Source organism: Lissotriton helveticus, chromosome 3_1 (assembly GCF_964261635.1).
Source record: "Lissotriton helveticus chromosome 3_1, aLisHel1.1, whole genome shotgun sequence".
In the NCBI taxonomy this organism is placed as follows: Eukaryota; Metazoa; Chordata; class Amphibia; order Caudata; family Salamandridae; genus Lissotriton; species Lissotriton helveticus.
This window is the reverse complement of record NC_136061.1, coordinates 719,554,010-719,574,558: the sequence shown is the minus strand read 5'-3', so window position 1 is coordinate 719,574,558 and position 20,549 is coordinate 719,554,010. Positions and strand designations below refer to the sequence as shown.

Below are 20,549 nucleotides of genomic sequence, written 5' to 3'. Positions count from 1 at the left end.
TAGCCATCGAGGTCTTGGTGGCACTTAAGGTCTGCTTCAGTAATTGTGCTGGGATCTGATTTATAAGTAGTAAGTACATTTAGAACTTCCCAGCTAACCTGGCAAAATGTATCCATGGAAAAACCCGACATACATAGTTTCACAGCACAGAAGAGGGAAAGAAAGCATGGGGTGTTACCGTGACATCCCCCATTCTGAGCCGTGGAACTCAGAACGATGCAGCAATGCACACTTGAGAAAACACAAATCTTGCTATATTTGTGTATTCAGGGTTGGATCACTGCACCAATAAACCATGTGTACCAGAATGAGGTCTATATTTGAACTGGAACAGTGGGAGCAAACGGATCCATCACTACGACAGAACAAGGCCCTCATACGCAGCTGTGGCACTGGTACCCTGCGCAGATGAAGGCTTCAGAGATATGATGGGGAAGAAGGTAGGTTCATTCCAGCTCCATGCACAGACTGACAACCAAGAGATTCTCCGGGAGGAACATGACCAAGTCACATGATCAGAAATCTGAGATGAGATTCCATTCCCTTAAATGGTCAGTGGTCCAACCCTGAAAACACAAATACAGCAAGATTTGTGTTTTCTCAAGTGTCCATTCCCTTAGAGGGACATTGGTGATACTCCATTCTGGGCACCCCACACTTACCTTTGGCCGCGGAGGCATGTTGGCCATTGAGTCACCTTTGAAGTCATTTTTGCTCTTCCTGCAAAGCACAGCTGCGATAATTATAATAATCACTGTGACAACGGCTATGGGCGCCAACACTGCCGCAATGATCCACATGTTGCTTGGTGGGTTATTTTCAGCAGCTACAGAAAGTACAAAAAAGAATCTTTTAGAAGTGGTTTACTGACAGTTTCATGCCTGTAGACAGGGCAGAACCCACATTGCGTACAATCTTGACCCTCTACATAAAGCAGAGCAAATCCTTTTTTTTTTTTTGTGAATGGAGCAATCATGACTTTCTTCAAGCTAAATTTTATATCACGATAAAGTTAGAGTAAGCCCGCTTTCATTGCTTTCGCCTTATTCACATGATAAGAAGTGGATCAAAAACATTTTTCTCCACTTTGGAATTTAGTTTGAGGCAAAATCAATTTGATCTTTTTTATAAAGTCAGCAGAACAAATAGTGCAAAATTAGTTGCCATTTTTCAGCAACGCCAATTAAAGACTTAAGATATATACATATTTATATATATATATATATATATATATATATATATTTTTTTTTTTTTTTTTTTTTTTTTTCTAAACTGATTGCAAACACAAAATTCAGTATAAGCAATAGATGAATTAAATCAGAAGAAGTAGGCTAGCTAAGTGAAATATCATACCCACAAACTGGCAAAGTCAGTGAACTTCACATTTCACAAAGTTTTCTAGCTTTGCGTAAAGGTGTTGTTTAACCTTACCTGACCCACCCAACATGTCAGGAGCTGCTGTGTTTCCATGTTATCCCTCAGGGCTATTCTAGTACTGAGTGGCAGCGGGGAAAGATGAGAGATGCCTAGAGGCAGATGTGTCATCGCTTTCCCTGGAGCCAAAAGTCCCTCCCCAGTAAATCCAGCAACCAGAAAATGAGGGGCAAAGGAAGCACAAATGTTAATACTCGACCCAACTCATGATCCCTTTTCCCATTGTTGCCCCATATAAAAAAACACCAGTTTACAAAATATTTTAAGTTGCAAGATATGTAACTTTGCAACTTTGAACACCCCTATAAAAATTCGAATGGTTTCAAAATCTATTGCTTTCATTATTCAATGATTCAAGCATTTTTCGTGATGAAACTGAAGCTAAATCTGTTGGCCGTATTCCCTATGTACAAGCAGCAATAATGGTACAAAATGTGTTAAAACGAATTATGCCATGTAGTCAGGTCATGTAGAAAAAGGTCATAGATTTATTCTTCAAGTTGAGGAGTGCTGCCGCATTCCAATAAAAAAGGAATTAGCAGTGACCCATTTCAAGATGGCGCCTACACTGTGTGCAATGATGCGTCAAACACTTGGCAGGAGATGGCATCAGGCCTCACTCATCCTTCCAAATCCATCCACTTCAATGGAGACACAGCCAGATCTCCCAGACTGCTCGCTCCACTGCACGGACTCAGGCCATACACTCAGGAACCTCCATGTCAGGCTTCAGGCTCCAGGGAATCTTAACACTCAAACCAATGCGCTCGAGCAGTGGTAAGACCGTTGCAGGCAACATAAACTCAGGCAGACCCAGTGATTATCTCAAAACCAATGGCAAAGGTTACCTTTTAAAAGTTCCTTGACATAGAATCATAGAGACACTCTTCAGTAAATCCCAATTCTTGCTGCCGGATATGTGCCATATATTGATGTATGAACCAACTTCAATATTGTTAACTGATTTCCCTAAATTGCCAGTAGCACCGGCTCCCTCCAACTTATTGCTGTCAGCTTATTCCCCACTGGCATGACTAGCAAAACGATGAACAACTGCTAGAGCTAAACACAGTCCACTGCCCACTTTACAAAGGCTTATTTAAGCATTCATTTAGGCAGTCTTTCACTCCACACCAGTGATTCTCATATGTGTGAATTAGGCAGCCTTTTGCTTTTGCACTAGCCTGTGAAGATTCCCAGGACTGTATTCTGTCCATTGAAATAGGCACCGGTGGGGCTACCATCTTCGCAGGCTTCAATGTCTTTTTCTCTGTAATCTTCATTTCTTTCTGCGATACTTCAAATATTTTCTGCTTCCGCATTAAACTTCCCTTCACGTTTGGGTCTTCTCCGCTCGTCGCCAGTGTTAAAATGAAGTACGCCACAAAGACAGGTCATGTAGAAAAAGGTTATGGATTTATTCTTCAAGTTGTATCTTCAGTTACAGGTTGCAGCAAGATGGTAAGTTCCAAGTAATGCCCCACCAGGAGCAGCCTCTTCGCTGCTCAGCCCATACACTCCTCTTGAACCTTCTTCAAGCACAAACACTCCAACATTCTAATGACCTCACCACTGGCTGAGCAGCAAGGCAGAGAACAACAATGGGGAGGAGGCATTATACTAGCAAGTAGATTACAACAAAATGATTCGCTTTAATTTCTTGCGCCTGTGGAAAATGTACATAATTTTTTTCCTCCAGAGGTTAGGCAGCTTGTTTTGGTTAGGTAGAGCCAAGTTACCATCTTTGCTAGTTGCCATTATTATCACTTGTGTTTTTGGCATTTTCCCTTGATTATAGGGTGACTATTAAGAAGTTCTTGGTGCAGCTCACACAATATCCGAACAGCTTTCTTAAACTCCTAAAAAAGGCACAAAAAAACCTTCAGGGGCGTACTTCTCTATCGTTCCCCAAGCGCTTGAGGTAGATTCATTGATAACTTAGACGCTCTCATGGAACCCATTTTCTCCACAATTGAGTTCACTATCCTGGGCAACTTTAACATATTCTTGGAGGATATGGGGGACAAAGACACAGTTTCTCTTCTAGAGACTCAGGGGAGTCTAGGATTATCACAGATGTGGCACAAGCCTACACATGAGGTAGGACACATACTTGACAGCAGTTTTACATCTGTATCATGCCTGACAGTTAAAGAAATCTACTGTCTTACATGGTCAGATCATTCTATAATCTTATTTGATTATACAATCCCAAAAGTCCATGAGGGAGGGGCACCAAAAGCCCATCAAATCACATATAAAGCCTGGAATAAGGTTGATAAGGCTATGCTCCAGTTCCAATTGGACATGACACGGCCACTTTTAAATGAACACACAGACCTGGCAGTCAGCAAATAAACAGAATGGCTAAACAAAGCCTTTAGGGCTACGGTACCCATCTGTAAAAATTTAGGGAATCGCAACTTATCATCGGCCCTCTGTGTTACAGAGGCCCTGTGACAGAAAAAACAAAAATGCTGCAGACTCGAAAGATGCTGGAGAGCAAATTATGATAAAGCAGACAAAAGCAACTATAAACCCGCATTGGTTCAATATAAAACCATACTGATTACAGAAAAAAGGGAATTTTTTACCAGGTAGATTGCTAAAACCATGGACTCATCCAAAGAACTGTTTGGGGTAGTAGAGAAGCTCTCTTCCCTACCTAAGAAAAAATCCACTAAAAACAATCAACACGTTTGTACCAACATTGCCGATGCCTTTAGAAATAAAGTTAAAGACATCTATGACTCCTTTGAAGCCACGTTCACACATGTACCTAAAGAAGTGATCCCAAGTTTAGATCCCAAAGGAAAGATTTTTCATTGGTTTACACAGATAACTACTGAATTAGTGGAAAAACACATCAGTGAAATTAAATCTGGATCCCCTTTAGATCCTTGTCCCCCCACATTTCAGAAAGATATAGCGAAGGAGGTGAGTCATTTACTCACGGAAATATTTAACAGCATGTTCACGTCTGGTATCTCAATGGAAGAATGCATCAATTCTTCCATTGATAACAAAAAAAACAATCTGGACGCATCTAACCCAAACAACTATTGCCCAATAGCCAGGCTGCCACTCCCAGTCAAGATAGTGTAGAAAATCATGAACAAACAAACAGCTCTTTTTATGTAAGAAAATGATTTACTCGATTCCTATAAATTCTGCTTTCGACCTGAACACAGTACGGAAAGTGCATTTATCAAGGCCACTGAGGAGATTAGGACTGTGATGGACAGAGGGGGTGCTCCCCCCTCATCCTCCTCAATTTGTTGGCAGCTTTCAACACTGTTGACCATAACTTATTGCAACTGCATCTGGAAACATTAAGAGTTAAGGGTATGGCACTGGCCCTGCTATCCTCCTTGCTGAAGGAAAGAAACAAACAGTGACCCTGGATCAGTTTAAATCAACTCCTTATGTCCTTCAATGTGGAGTCCCACAAGGTTCATCACTTAGCCCATCCGTTTTTAACATCTATGTATCAGAACTTTCCCCTTTGATCCAGCATTTAGGCTTAGGTCTTACTTCATATACCGACGATACCCAGATTGTGGTTGCAGCATACAAAGATCAAGCCTCTCCAACACTGCTGTTTCAAAACTGTATGGAGGAAATAAACAGATGGATGGGCAAGCACTGTCTCAAACTTAACTCAGAGAAAACCAAAGTAGTGATCTTTGGAAACCTACAGCCCAGATGAAACTGCCCTTGGGGGCGGGCTGAGATGGGTTAATTGCCAAAACCAGTACAAAAGGCAAAAAATCTCGGGGTACTGATTGATAACAAACTAGCCTTATCTCAGCAGACCAATACTATTGAGTTGGTTTCCCATCATTTGATTAAGAAACTGAAGAAGATTCTGCCTTATATCCCCATCGACTCCAGGAGGATGGTAGTGACTGCACTTCAGCTGTCAACGTTAGACCATTGCAACGGACTGTAACTGAATATGCAGAAACAATATAAAAATCAAGCATTGAAAATGCAATAGGTTTTGCCTTTATTTAAGTTAAAGCCATTTGCTTTGCTACTGGTATTGTATAGCAAAGAAAATGGTTTTAACTTAATGAAATGCAAGACCTACTGCATTTTTTAGTGCTTGTTTAAACTGGTTTTCTTTCGTCTCTTTATCATCTTTTCTTTTTTGTACTGTTGTTTCCTCATCTTATTTTCCTTCTCTCTCTGTTTAATGTCGTTTACTCCCCATATGTCCATTTCCTCCCTTTCTTTTCTTTCTGTTTGCACCATTTTTATTTCTTTGTGTCTTATTTACTGTTCTCTGCCCATCTAAGCCTACCGGGAACTTCAGTAGCGCATGAGACTGAAAGCCCATTCAAATTCCGCAGGGCTAATGTGGGAATTATAGCAGAGCCGGCACAGGCTTTCATCCTTCAACTGCTGATAGTATGACCACCCATTTAGTCGATATGCACAGTGTGTAATTCAAGCACATACAAATAATGTAAATTGTCATGCTGCTGACAAGCATACATATACACATATACATACACACACTAACAGTCTTATCTCTTCTTCCATTGGTCTGTTGTGTCATTCAACCCCTCCCCCCCCCAGACCTCCAAAATCCAACATGGGCAAAAGTTCAGCCTACTTCAGAAATAAGATAACCTCATTCAGAGTAATGGCATTGTGCTCTTTCACAAAGAGCACTCCCCCTTCAGTACTGGGGGCTACAATGGAATGAGTGCTTTTTGCGTTCACAAAAATAATTTTGTTTGTTTGCTTTTTATACTGTTTATAAGTACCCCGAAAATAAAGTTTTACAAAAACCCATGACAAAACGAGTATTAACAAAGCTATAAGGCATATGCAGTGGTGCCAGACCAATTGGATTTACCAATGCTTCTGATTTTGTTACATGTGTAGGTTTCCATTTCTTTCATTTGGATTTTCTTTGTTGCTTTATTACGAGAAATGCAGAAAGTAAAATGAAGCAAAATAACATACAACAGTAGATGGGACTCTGACCATAGTTTAAGTACTTCTTCTCTATGTGTGACAGTTACATTGTATAATGGGCCTCGGAAAAAGAAAAAAAAAAGGTGAAGGAGGGTGGATTTCTTCTATATCACACGGAGCACATTTTATTCATGAATGTGCACGAACAATAAGATTGTCGGCCAGGTGAATAAAAACAGCAGGCAAGAACAAATTCATACCAAAGGTTAAAAGCAACAGTATAATTGTCAGCTGAACCGGAAAAAAAACTTGACTGAAGGAAGATGACTTTATGACAAGGAGTCTGGTGGGCAATTCTACTTCTAGCGATGTAAGGTTTTCACGAGTCACAATGGTAAAACAACATTAAAACTACCACAGTGAAATGTAAGTATAATAAAACCAAAGTGAGAATGATGGACCCATGACAACTTTAGCAGAGATGGTCAGTAACAACAGAAACACAAACAGCAGAGAAAAGAAGTGTTGGTGCAATCCAAGTGACAGGAGCGGAGTTCCAGTTCCTTGGAGATTTCAGATTCTTCCAATCAACAAGCCAGTAGTTTATAAAGCCAGGGTTAGATTTAGGTTTGCATAGTTTCCATAACAATTAGGACTACAGGTAATAGATACAATAGGGAGAAAAAACTAAATAAGAGCAGGAAGCTAACATATAGGCAGCTAGTCTGGGCTTTAAAGATATGAACTCCCAGCGCGCGAACACTCTTAAGCTTAATAGATTTACTTATGCAGAAGAAGCCCGCATCCATCTTGCCTCTCTCGGAGAGCTCACTAGGTTCCACAATGCAGCGCGAATGGGAGGGGGAAGCCCCAGCTCAACAGCATGCAGGGCAGAGGAGGCACATGGACCTAGAAAGGGGACTGAACTTTGGGCCCCAGCGTCCTAGGAAAAGGAAAGAAAGACGATACCAGAAAATTCCAATGGAAGTGGCAAAGTCCACTCGAAACGAGAATGTGAGTGGATAAAGTGAGCAGCGGCTCAAAATATACTGCGTTATATTTTCCTATAAATGTGTGAAAATTGTGTATTGTGGGCAGAACCTTAAATAATTAATCCAACAACATTTAATCAGAATTGATATACTTTGAGCATGTCCGATATCAAGCATAATCCATACCCCCATGAAGTATTTTGTATTTTTTTATTATTTGTTTATAGTTAAGCTCGTGTTTTGCATGTGCTCGTTTTTTCATTTGTATTTGCTTGACATGCGACTTTTCTGTTTTTCTGCCATCCCACTTCGACGGCCTGCTTTCCTTCTAGCGTAAAAGGTTTATTATCTTCTTTATGGGGCCATCTGTTTGGCCCCATAAAGATAACGTACCTTTTACGCCAGCAGGAAGTCAGGGCAGTCCGTCCAAGTGGGACGGACGAAAAAGAGAAAAGAATACGTCACCATGATCTCTTTCCCAATGGCTGGCCACCGTTTAGCATAAACGGTGACGCCAGCCAATGGGGAATAGGGGCGGGGCTTAAAGCCCGCTAGTGAATCTCCCTCTAAATCATTCGATCTCGCCACCACGACTGCGCATGTGCAGCCTACGCAGGCGAAACCTAAAAACTACAGATGGTACAAAATGAAGCCGCAAGACTCCTACTTAATATCCCTAAGTATGAGTCAATAGCTGAGGAAATTCGGAGACTCCATTGGCTTCCTGTGGCACATCGTATCAAGTTAAAATCACTATGCTTAGCACATAAGGCCCTGAATAATACTGGAGCAGTATTTCTTAAACATCTCTTCTCCTGGTACCATCCTGCCAGATAGTTACGGTCCACGGGTGCCAGACTTATGATGGTTCCGAGGATCCAGACCTCCAGCTGGCGAGGCCGAAGCATTTCCTATGGTACAGCAAAACTATGGAATACGCTTCCAATTGATATCAGAGGTACGAGCTCACATACCTCTTTTAGAAAGGGTCTAAAAACATGGTTATATCAGAATAAGGTTACTCCTTTTATGGGCCTACTACAGTCTTAGTGTCAAGACACCTCCGGGTATTCGTGCACACAATACATTTTAGTAACTTAACATAACATAACATGATTGAAACTGAAAAAGAGCATCTTAATGCCCATTAACCCGAATCACAGGAACAGCCATCAAATATGGAATATGTTGTTAATGCCTCCGTGCATGTTTTACAGTTGTTTGGTATTCACAGGCACGGTCTCCAAACCCATGTATTGCATGTTGTTGATGTAATTTACAATGAATAAATTCCTATAGACGTAGGTATCCTTAAGGTGGTATTTATTAATTATAATTAGATAAAAGGAAGATATAGGAGTAGGAATCAGGCCCCACCGGGAGCAGCATCCAGCTGCTCAGCCCACTCAATCAAAACTGACCACACATTCAAATCATGCACACAATAACATTCCAATGACATCATACATACTCAGGCTGAGCAGCAGGGAATAATATGATCAGGATGCAACACATCTCCCTCTTTTATAACAATGAAAATAAAAGAGAGAAAGTGAAATTAATTACAATATGTCCTGATGGTGGTAAAATCAGGATTACTAATTAGCAATACATAGAGAATGAATAACTGTGAAATTATATCATATCAGGATTATTAATTAGCAGTACATATAAATGAATAACTGTGAAATTATTTCATGAATTTAGTAATCAACAATTAGGTGACTAATTATAAGTAATATCATGAAATAATATTATATCATTACGAAAGATGAATATTGGAATGATATCTTCTCGTATAAAACCAGAGAGTAATCATATACAACCATTCCTCATTACAAATAAAAATCCAACTTATTACTAATCACGGCAATTGGCCAGACTGTCATGAACAGCAACAAAAGGGAAATAAATTAAACAAGGTGACGTCCCTATAGAATAACATTTTTAGGACGTAGGAGTTATCACGTTATTCAAACACTTTTATATAAAGTATAATGAAAATTACGCATAACACCTAATGCATGGGTATATGGTTTTCTAACAACTCTCTGTAATTGAACACCTCTTATTGAAAAGAGCACTTGTGTGGTTCAACAATAAAAACGAGAATAATTTTAACTGAGGACTCTGTTGCCTCATATAATAAACATAACTGAGGAAAATGGAGCATCTCAATCCATGAGCACGTATGTGGTTCCGTAACATATGTATCATATAATTCCAATTGGAGAACTAAACTTCTGTAAATATAGGAGCACCTCAATCTATGAGCACTTATGTGGCTCCACAATAAAATTTTATACACATTGAACTCCTCAATGTTTAAGCAATATATGTAGACTTTGCACTATTTTGTAGTAAATTGTGAACTCCTCTATTTTTTATAATAGAGCACTTTTATTTAAGTGGTTCATCAATAAATTTCAATAACTTGCAGTAAATTGTGAACTCCTCTATTTTTATAATAGAGCACTATTAATTAAGTGGTTCATCAATAAATTTCAATAACTTAATGAACACCTCAAATTAATTGAGCACTAATGTGGTTCATTTACATTAATAAATTTAAACTTTGTTAGAACTCAGCATAGTAAACTTGACTCTTAAAATCAAGCATTAAATAAATTATTATAAATAAACTAATTCATCAATTTCAGTACTCAACTATCCAAGCTGTTTATAAATAAATAAATCATTCTCAGAACTTAGTATATTGAACCTGACCCTTAAAATCAACTTTTAAAGAAAACAGTAGAATTAAAATAATTCATCTATTTTAGCACATAACAGTTCCAAGTAGTATAAGTAAATAAGTAAATCACTCTGAATACATATAAACCAATATTTCAACTTCAGTACGTAACAGTTCTATAAATCACTTAGAACAAAACATGTGCATCAATCTATATATGATTAGCGACTGATGGAAAATAAGAAACTAAAATAATAAAAGTAGTCACCGTTGTCATGTTGAATAGCTCCACTTCTTTAGTAAGGTAGGTAAATGACTTTCACAAATTCGAATCCAAAGTGTCTAATTTGAGTGGATAATATTTTCCTGTATTCGTGCCATACTGAAAATAGACACTAGATGGCGCATTTTGAATAGAATCGATGTATGCAGTACGTTATGTATGAGGAAAATAACTCAGGTTATAAACTTGTGGCAGTTCCGAAATCAATTTCAGTCAATTTGTTCAACAACAGTACCTTTCTCATGAAAAACAGCTCGAAAATGCGCCCGATGTTATTGTGGAGACAGGAGAACAATAAAAGAATTCAGGCAGTCAGTCCTTCGCAACTTCGATGTTCTTTGAACTTGCCATGACAGTTTTCCAATGATGCGCGCATGCGTACACAGACTCTGCGTGAACTTGACCTTTCAAGACGCAGATGTACGTTATGGATGACGGTGCGTTTCACAGAATCACCAATACTGTGGTAGCATTCTGTTGCGTCATCATTTATCATCCAGACAGCAAAGAAACAGCTCCCCAGCCGATGAAAATGACCGTTGGAAATATGGTGAGCAAATTACAGTCAGGGTCAAAATTTTCACTAAGCAAGTAAACAGTATACCGGGGCTTGATGTTAACCTCTGATATGTAATCTTTGCCGCTTCACAAAAATTGCTGAACACAAGTACGCTGCGTACACAAGTTTGTAGATATTGAATTAAAAGGCATTTATTTTTTCCATGAACACAGCGCTCATTTGTTTCACAGCTGCAATTTACTTTTAAATTGTCTAGATTTCTGTCTTAATTATCTTCACATGTTATAGAGAAAATGAAAGTAGCTGCCTCAAATAAAATGCTTAAAAGTTCACAACTTTGCCCTTACAAAAATAAATAGTCATTTACTCTGACACTTGTCATAACTTGAAATTTTGACGCTCTTGCTAATAAATTCGCCTTTTTAAAATTCAAATAGTTCCACCAAGTCCAACGCTTGAAACATACCTTAATAGATGTTTCCTGTAGGCTGTCAGATGAGTCATGACACCGGTGGGGCATCAAAAAGCGTGGCTTGTCTTTACTTAAATTCTTTTCTTCATATCTTGTAGTTGTAAATTGTAAATTTAGTTCCTTTACGCGTAGTTCTTTCTCTATCGTCGCCATTATTGCATGTTGATGATGTAATTTATAATGAATAAATTCCTATAGACGTAGGTATCCTTAAGGTGGTATTTATTAATTATAATTAGATAAAAGGAAGATATAGGAGTAGGAATCAGGCCCCACCGGGAGCAGCATCCAGCTGCTCAGCCCACTCAATCAAAACTGACCACACATTCAAATCATGCACACAATAACATTCCAATGACATCATACATACTCAGGCTGAGCAGCAGGGAATAATATGATCAGGATGCAACACCATGCATAAATTATATAGCCAGTAGTTTGTATAAGTGGCTGCACTGTATTCACCAACAGCGCCGTTTTTCATTACCCATGATGTGCGCATTGTATTCACTGCCATTTTTGTAGACACTTCTGTATACTTACACATTTTCATTATTCATTTGTTTTCTGTTGTCCTCTACGCAAGCCCTGCATTGCACCAGCGGCGCCACTTGCACATACTTGTTTTGCACGGAAGTCTTGTGCACAGATGAGTGTAATAAATGAGTATCTGAAGTTTGGCGAATGGCAGCAAAGTCACTACTGAGGGCTGACCTGATTTTTGACCCCCCGTTTGCTCACATACGTGTGGAATTTGCGTGTCTGACATACACGCAATCTGCTTACATTAAACACATGCAAACAGCAGCTTGTTCTGTATGAAGCAATTACCCCAATTTAAAGATTAGGAGGCCTATTAACAGTACGGTGGCTGACCTTCCTGCCAGCCAGGTCAGCAAAGGCTTGGCCTCCGCCCCCTGGTGTAAAACCACCTGCCAGATTCAGAGATCCCTGCCTGCCCGGTGTGATCTCAGACATGAAAGTGCATCCACCGGTGAGGCAGGTGCACTTTTATTGCCTTCGAATCTCCACGTCGAAGCTGCCTGTTCAGCATTCTCTTCTGCTGCTTTACAGCAACACAGCCCCCTCAAAATATGCGGCTTTGTTGCTGCTAAGCAAAAAACAAATGTCTTTCTATGCACAGGGAGTTTTCTACCCGCACATCAAAGACATATGCAAATTTCATCCCTGGTATTACTATACACTCCATGGCTGTCCAATGAAGGAAAAAATGGTCTCCCAGACATAAATAGGAAGACAACCTCCACTGTGACCTAGTGGTGTCTTGGGGGTTGAAACTATGGTTGTGGGTAAATCACTCGGCTCTGCTGTCAGAAACGCAGAGGTACCCTCATCTCTAAGTGAGGGTATCATTTATGCAATAGCACTGGCAGTATCTGTAAGTGCTCCAACTCTGCCAAACTCTAAATGACCAGCTAGGACTACATTGATTTCAAACATTTCCATAATTATACACACAATAATAACTTATAGAATAACTTTCTATAATAACTTATAGAACACAAAACAATAACTATTATTGTGTGTAATTATTCATTCTGATAATCAGCATTTGCAGTAGAATGGTGGAAGCTGGCCGGCCAATCAGAATGACCCTTTGCTGCCTAAATGTACCATTGCAGGCCTACAAAGGGACTATTCTGTGGCTGGCCAGCACCAACATATGCAATGTGGGCAAATAGGGAGCGATGTAGGAATACACTAGATGCTCCTGAGCCAGGTAACGTTTGCCCTATATTGCTGCTCCCATATCTTGCTAAAATCATGGAGTCCTACGTTAACACCATTCTGACCCAGTATTTGGAAGGAAATTCGATTCTGGATATGTCCCAAAATGATTTTCGCCCCAGACATAGCACCGAATCTGCATTACTTATAGTCACGGAGCAGTTACCCTCTGCCCTAGACGAAGGCAGAACCTCAGCTTTGATCCTGTTGGACCTGAGCGCAGCCTTTGACATGGTCTCCCATAAGATTCTGCTCCACCGGCTTGAGGAGATCGGGGTCGGTGGCAAAGCCCTTGCCTGGTTCACACCCTTCTTGACAAATCCGTCCTTCCAGGTCTCAGCCCATCCTTTCTCCTCGGGTGTCCGCCCTCTGCGCTGTGGTGTTCCCCAGGGCTCTGCCCTGAGCCCCACTTTCTTTAACATTTACATTCGCTCCCTGACCATCATGGCCAAAGCTCGGAACATTGCGCAGGTGTCATATGCAGATGACACCCAACTGGTGTTCACCTTTTCAAGTAATTCTAACCATAATCAGGTGAAATTCCAAGATGACCTTGTGGCCATCCCTGAATGGATGGCAGATTACTGCCTTCAACTGAATTCCTCCAAGTCAGAACTTCTCCTGGTGGGCAGAGATACCCATCTATGGGGCAATCACTGGTGGCCTGCAACACTTGGTACCCCCCAACCAACCGAAACCCGTGGTCAAGAACCTGGGAGGTTTATTGGACGGTGCTCTCTCCTTTGAGGAGCATGCTAGAACCATGACCAGCACCTGTTTTGGTCTTCAACATGGCTTGAAGCCAATCTTGGGACTCTTTGACGCATCTATTCGGCAGATGATCATCCAATCCACCGTGTTGGCACGAGTTGACTACTGCAATGGCTTGCATCTTGGCATCAACAAATCAGTGACTAAAAGACTACAGTGAGCGCAGAATGCAGCTGCACACATGCTTTTTGAGCTACCTAAGCACTGCCATGCATCGAGCAGAGAGTCCACTTTAAGACCCTGTGTACGACACACACGATCTTGCATGGCCTGAGCCCACATATTCTGAGCGAGCTGTGCTCCATGTATGTCCCGACATGAGCCTTGCGCTCTGCGGACCTGTACTTGGCGAGTGTCCCCCTGGTAATGCCATATTTGTAAAGCACAAACTACTCACCCTTATGGGTCTCAAGGCTCTGGGGGCCGTCATGGAAATTAAGTGAGCTATTGCCCAGAGTCACATGGTGCTGAGCTGCGCTCCCGCCGGAGCTGTGGATCAAACCATAACCCTGTGCTTGGAAGTCAGCTGCCCTGGCCGCAGCACCACACCTCTCCACCAGGTGCACCGGTCAACAGCAGGGGGTGGAGGGGGGGTCATTTAGGGCACTTGCCCCAACCCTTTGGAACTAAATCCCTCTTGCCGCTCGCTGCATGGAAGACCATTTTGCCTTCAGAAAAATGATCAAGACATGGCTCTTCTCCAACCACTAGCTTCCTCGCCTTACCGCTCTGCCATATTAGGCGCTGGGACGCCCTGTTGCCTGGGCAGCCATGCGGTCTATAAATGATCCTAACATAACAAATATGAGTTGCCTCTCACCCAGAGCTCCATTCTTCCCTGGCCCTTCCTCTTGTAATTGAGCTCCCAGTACACAGATGGGTGTCTGGACTGCTCCCTTTGCATTTCATGAAAGGGACCACAAAGCCACAGAAAAATAGAAAAACGAAAACAAATTTTTTTCAGCTTTCTTTGGCTGATTTGGCTTCTATTCACAAAAAGCAAGGGGCAAACCCGTGGCAGGCACCTGTGTGCCAGACCATTGATTAGAAGAGGAACAGGGAGAGCCAGGGGAACTTGCAGGCTATTAAGGTGAGAAACTGCTCATGCCATTGCTTCACTCCCTATTTTGAGTGGGTGCATGGGAGGTGCTAATAGCTTTATTGACCTTGCCTGGCTGTTAAATATCACCCCCCTTGTTATGCACCGTTGCCAGTAGTTTAGACCAATACCTACAGAGAGGGTAATTAATTAACAGTCATTATTGCTCGCAGGTGCAGGAAATACAAATTATTGTGTTTTCATTATTAAATGTTTCATGGAAATACTGCTAATTTGTTACTACAAAAATGGCAATTGGGACTAATGGGTCTTTCTATTAATCATAAAAGCCTGGGTAACCACGTTCACCATGTATCAGATATGGCTAACTTGAACACTAGTCACAAAAGTCCCCATAATCAGTAAAAAATTAACAATTCACTAGTAACCACTATCACAGTGAATACATACTGGTTTTACCACATTTATAGCTTAGGCAGAGTGGCTTTATGTATTACACCTTATAAGTGATGTTCGCCAAAAGTTGGTGCTACCTAGGATGCTACTGTGACTTGCAAAGATGGATCAATGACACAATATCATGGTAAACAAATTGTAGACAAAAATATTGTATCAAAAACAGAAATTGCCATAATATAGTGTTCTCATTCTTATATTGGTGAGTACCAAAATATCGGAAAAAAATCTTGTTTACAGTAATGCCATCCAAAAACATACAAACAAATCTATTTTCAATATAAACAGGGGTTAAAATAGTAAATGTTCAATATTTTAATATGTATGAATAATATAATGTAGATTGAATAAATTCCACTAATATTAAATACTATACATATGAAATGAAATGAATGAAATGAAATGAAATGAAATGAAATGAAATTGGGTTTATAAAGCGCATGGCTGCCCTAGAGCGTCCCAGCGCTGATAAAATAATAAAATAGTAATGATAATATAATAATGATAATAGCAGAGAACTCAAGAAGGGAAAAGATCTAAGATGTGTTAGGGAAAAGAAAGGTTTTGAGTGCTTTTCTAAATTTCGGGTAAGAGGCTTCCATCCGGAGCTCCCTGGGAAGTGCATTCCATTTTTTTGCCGCATTCAACGAGAACCGGCGGCCTCCGGAACGTGCTTTCCTCACTCTAGGAGTAATAGCCATGTTTTCTCCATCAGACCGGAGACCCCGGGCTGATTTGTAGGGGCGAATCATATCTCTCAAGGCCGGTGGGCCTTTGCCTTGCAGTATTTTATGGGCAATGCAGAGTGATTTAAAGGTGATTCGCTCCTGAATTGGGAGCCAGTGGAGGGCTCTTAACAATGGTTTGGCTGAAGCCCGCCTCGATGCCCCCATAAGCATCCGGGCTGCGGCATTCTGTACTCGTTGAAGAGTATTAATGGAGGCCTGGGGTGCAGCCAAGAAGAGAGCGTTGCCATTATCCAATCTAGATAGGATTAGGCCCTGGATTAATAGCTTTCTTGATTGGAAGGGCAGGAGGGGGAGTACCTTCCGCACTGCCCGGAGAAGGCCAAAGCAACCTCCGGCGACTTTCTGTGCATGGGTCTTAAATGTTAATTGGGGTTCGAACCAGACCCCAAGACTTTTAATTTTTTCCTTAGGTGGAGGGAGTTCACCCATGCAGGGGGGCCAGAGCTCAGAGGGCAGGGCATTATATCTACTAATATAAACGCACATATCTAGTGAGAAATATATATATGAATCTAATTCCTCCAATGCCCATGGAGAAAGAAGACTGCACTCAGCTGCAGGCACATTTCATCAAATTTATTCAGCCAGAACGTGACAACAAAGGAGTGCCACTCCCGACGCGTTTCGGCAAATCCTTACTCATGGGGTATGGCCGGCAAAGCGTTAATCACATGACTGTTTTCTTTTAATTACTTGTGAGAGGCAAACCATTTGGACTAAAAAATTATGCATTATGGTAAAGGTTCACAATCTCAAAATCATTATATCTCCAAATGGACATCCGAGAAGCACATATCTGTTGTCATAAAAAACGTTTAAATAAATATATATATATATATAGATATATATATATATATATATATATATATATATATATATATCTATATATATATATAATAGACATAACCAAAGAGCTGGACGAACTTGAAAGTGTAATCCAGGAGAGTAATGCAAAGGAAGAAATTTTGAAACTGCGCAAACATATGGATCTAAGATTAGAAAAATATGAGGTGGAAATCCAAGAAAGAAAAAAACGAACATTTTTGAGAGATGAACAAGACTATCGATTTGGAAGGATTCTCACGTTTGCAAAGCGCTTCGAAACACTAAAGAAAAACTATCCATTACCACCAGTACAAAGGGGAGGCAGCATGAGTGCCAGCGAATCTGATGTCAGCGAGAATGAACAGAGTGGCAGAACTCCATCGGGACCAAAAGCCAACTTTTTAGAGGAGATGAAATGGATGTATGTAGATCAAACATTATCCAGAACAAGAGGAAGAGGAAAGAATGCCTCGCCAGCACCAGAAAAACCAGACGCGGTAAAAGAAAGAAGACAATATCCTCTACGCAACCGCAAATAGGTAAAAGTAACCTGACAGTGAATTTGTCCAGCTACATTTTAACACCGGAGGACGAAGCAGTCCTTAATAAGGGACTATCATTCTGTCCTGAAAGCCATGCAGATCGCACTCAAGTAAAAATAGACCTCTACAAATATATACGCAAACTTAAACTTGCAAAAATTCATGCCAAGAACAAGAAAATTACTAGCACGCCAGAAGAATTGTCCGAAGAAATACATGGGGCAGTGGAACCCATGATCAGTATTGAACAAGTACATGACTTGAAAACAATCTTTGACCTCTTATATGATCTGGAGGATAATGACATGACAGAAGGAGAAATATTAGCTGAACTTGCTATCGAAACGGATGCTACAGTTAAAAGTGGGCTAAAAAGGAAGTCACGGTATTGCCCAGTTCTACCTCCTGGCAACCGCTTCGACCAATTTAGCGAAGCAGTTCTTGAAGAGCAGGAGAAACTACCGAATTGCAGACAGGATAACAAAAGGGAAAATTTGAGTAAAAAAGAACGTGAAGCCATCAAGAACTTGAAAGAAAACAACAAAATAATAATTAAACCCGCAGATAAGGGTGGCAACACTGTGATTATAGACACTGAAGACTATCTTGCTGAAGCCTACAGGCAATTAAATAAGACCGCTAATTACAGTAGACTGACGACCAATCCAATTAACAAAATGATGTTGGATCTACAAACCAAGTTAACCCAATGGCGAAATGAAAACCTGATCAATGATGATGAATTAAAATTTCTTACCAACTATTTCCCTGTTATCCCAACTATTTATTTTCTACCCAAAATTCACAAAACTTTATTTCATCCCCCTGGTAGACCTATTGTTTCTTCCTGCAACTCCTTATATGAGAATTTGTCAGAATTTGTGGATCAGTTCCTTGCCCTCATTGCCAAAAAACATAAACTCCTATATTAGGGATAATGGTGATTTTTTATGGATCCTGGATGGCGTTGTGTGGAACAAACAATACTTGATGATAACAATAGATGCAGTATCGCTCTATACTTCAATACGTCATGAAATAGGCCTGAAAGCTTGCCAGTACTTTCTCAACCAAAGGAAGGTATCTGAGATGAAACACACGCAGATGCTATTAACTATGATCAAGATGTGCCTGACCAATAACACTTTTTACTTTAACAAAGACTTGTTTAAACAACTTTGTGGCACAGCCATGGGCATCTCGTTCTCAGTGAATTACGCGAACATCACCATGGGGTGGTGGGAAAAGACTGTGGCCTGGGATGCAGAGAATTCTGAAGATCTTGAAACAATTATTTTATGGGTTCATTTTATAGACGACTTGTTTATAATATGGATGGATGGATGGGTTTTTATATAGCGCAATATCACCGCCAGGTCTCAAAGCGCTTTGCATTGGGAACCCGTCCTGGTTTTTCCCTGTGAGATAGCCCCTACTGGGTATCCCCAAGGTGAAAGCCAGGCATCCCGCCGCGGGGGGGGCCGTAGTGGAGATTAAGCAAGCTATTGCCCAGAGTTGCAGAGTGTGAACCTGTGATTCGAGTAGGCACCGAAGCGAGAATTACCGAGTCCGTGGACATTTTGGGCTCAAGACCTTGCCGCGTCGGGAATTGAACCCTGGTCCAGGGTCTGATCTCAGCGTCCGGGTCTGCCTCCTCTAACCAGTGAGCCACACTTCCCCTCAATATGGAATGGAAGTGAGAAACAATTTCAAGAATACTACACCAAGTTAGCAAACAACCAACTGGGACTATCTTTCACATATGAAACAAGTCGCACGAAACTCCCGTTCCTTGACACACTTGTGTACATAGAGGATGACAAGATACACTCTACACTCTATAGGAAGAAAACATCGACAAACAGCATCCTACACGGGACAAGTTTCCACCCCAAACCCCTGCTGAATAGTATTCCTTTTGGAGAACTCATACGTATGAAACGAAACTGCTCCCAACCAGAAGATGCGGAAGAGAAAATGCAGGAAACCATTCAAAGATTTAAGGAAAGAGGATACCAAAATCATACATTGTCGAAAAACAAGGAAAAAATTGACGGTATACCAAGGATTGAAATTTTGATTCCTAAAACTAAAGTAGAACAACAGAAGGCCCAATCAATTCCAAGATTTGTAACAACATACAGCAAAGAAAGTGGCGCTATTATGAGTAAAATGCGGAAACACTGGCATTTGATTGCCAAAGATCCAGATATAGGAGAATTAATTGGGACCAAACCTACAGCGACATACAGGAAAACAAGATCCTTGAGAGACATTCTTGTAAACAGCCACTTTGAGGCAAAAGAACAGGCGAATTGGTAGAGGAACAACGAAAAGGCTTCACCAAGTGTAATTCTTGCAAGGCTTGTAAGATTGGTAAAAATACTAAATCAATTCTGGAACCCAATGGCAATACAATACAAGTGAAACAGAAAATAACATGCACAACGCAGTATGTTGTGTATGTTATAGAATGCAAATGTGGTCAGAAATACATTGGCAGTACAATCTGCCCCCTAAAGAAGCGCATTCTAGAACATATTCGAGCAGTGAAGAATAAAGACATTGCTTATGCCACTGCCAAACACATGATTGCATGCCAAAACGGTGACTGGCGGGCCATGCAATATTATGGGACTGATACCATCTTGCCCAAAGAACGTGGTGGAAATCGAAAAAGGGAACTACGCCAATTAGAATCCCGATATATCATCCGGTTGAAAACAAAGATGCCGAGAGGGATGAACTTTGATGAGGAACTTGCCGCTCACCTTGAATAGACAATGATATAACACTCTAAGAAATCTAGATAAGAAATCTAGATATGAAATATGCATTCTAATCATCCAAAATGACAAGTTTGTATTGTTCTGACAAGCCACAACAAATGTCTATAACCCCTTTTCCTTTCTTCTTTTTCTTTCTTTCTCTCTTTCTCTTCCTCTTTTTCTTCTTCTTTTTCTCTCTTTTATTGCCTTTTTCTTCTCTGTCTTTCTGGGGTTCATACTCACTGCCACTTGCTTCGCTCTTATATCCTAGTACTTTTTGATGTCTCTTTACACTATAGAGAAT

At 40.7% G+C, this 20,549-nt stretch overlaps 1 protein-coding gene across 1 annotated transcript in view; it reads right to left on the bottom strand.

Annotated features, from left to right (window-relative positions):
- Window positions 1–20,549, bottom strand: part of KIAA1549L (KIAA1549 like) — a 730,284-nt gene that overhangs the window by 221,342 nt on the left and 488,393 nt on the right. The window contains exon 10 of the mRNA XM_078680874.1: window positions 663–826. Within this exon, the coding sequence (XP_078537000.1) occupies window positions 663–826 (164 nt within the window). The remainder of the gene's footprint in view (window positions 1–662; window positions 827–20,549) is intronic.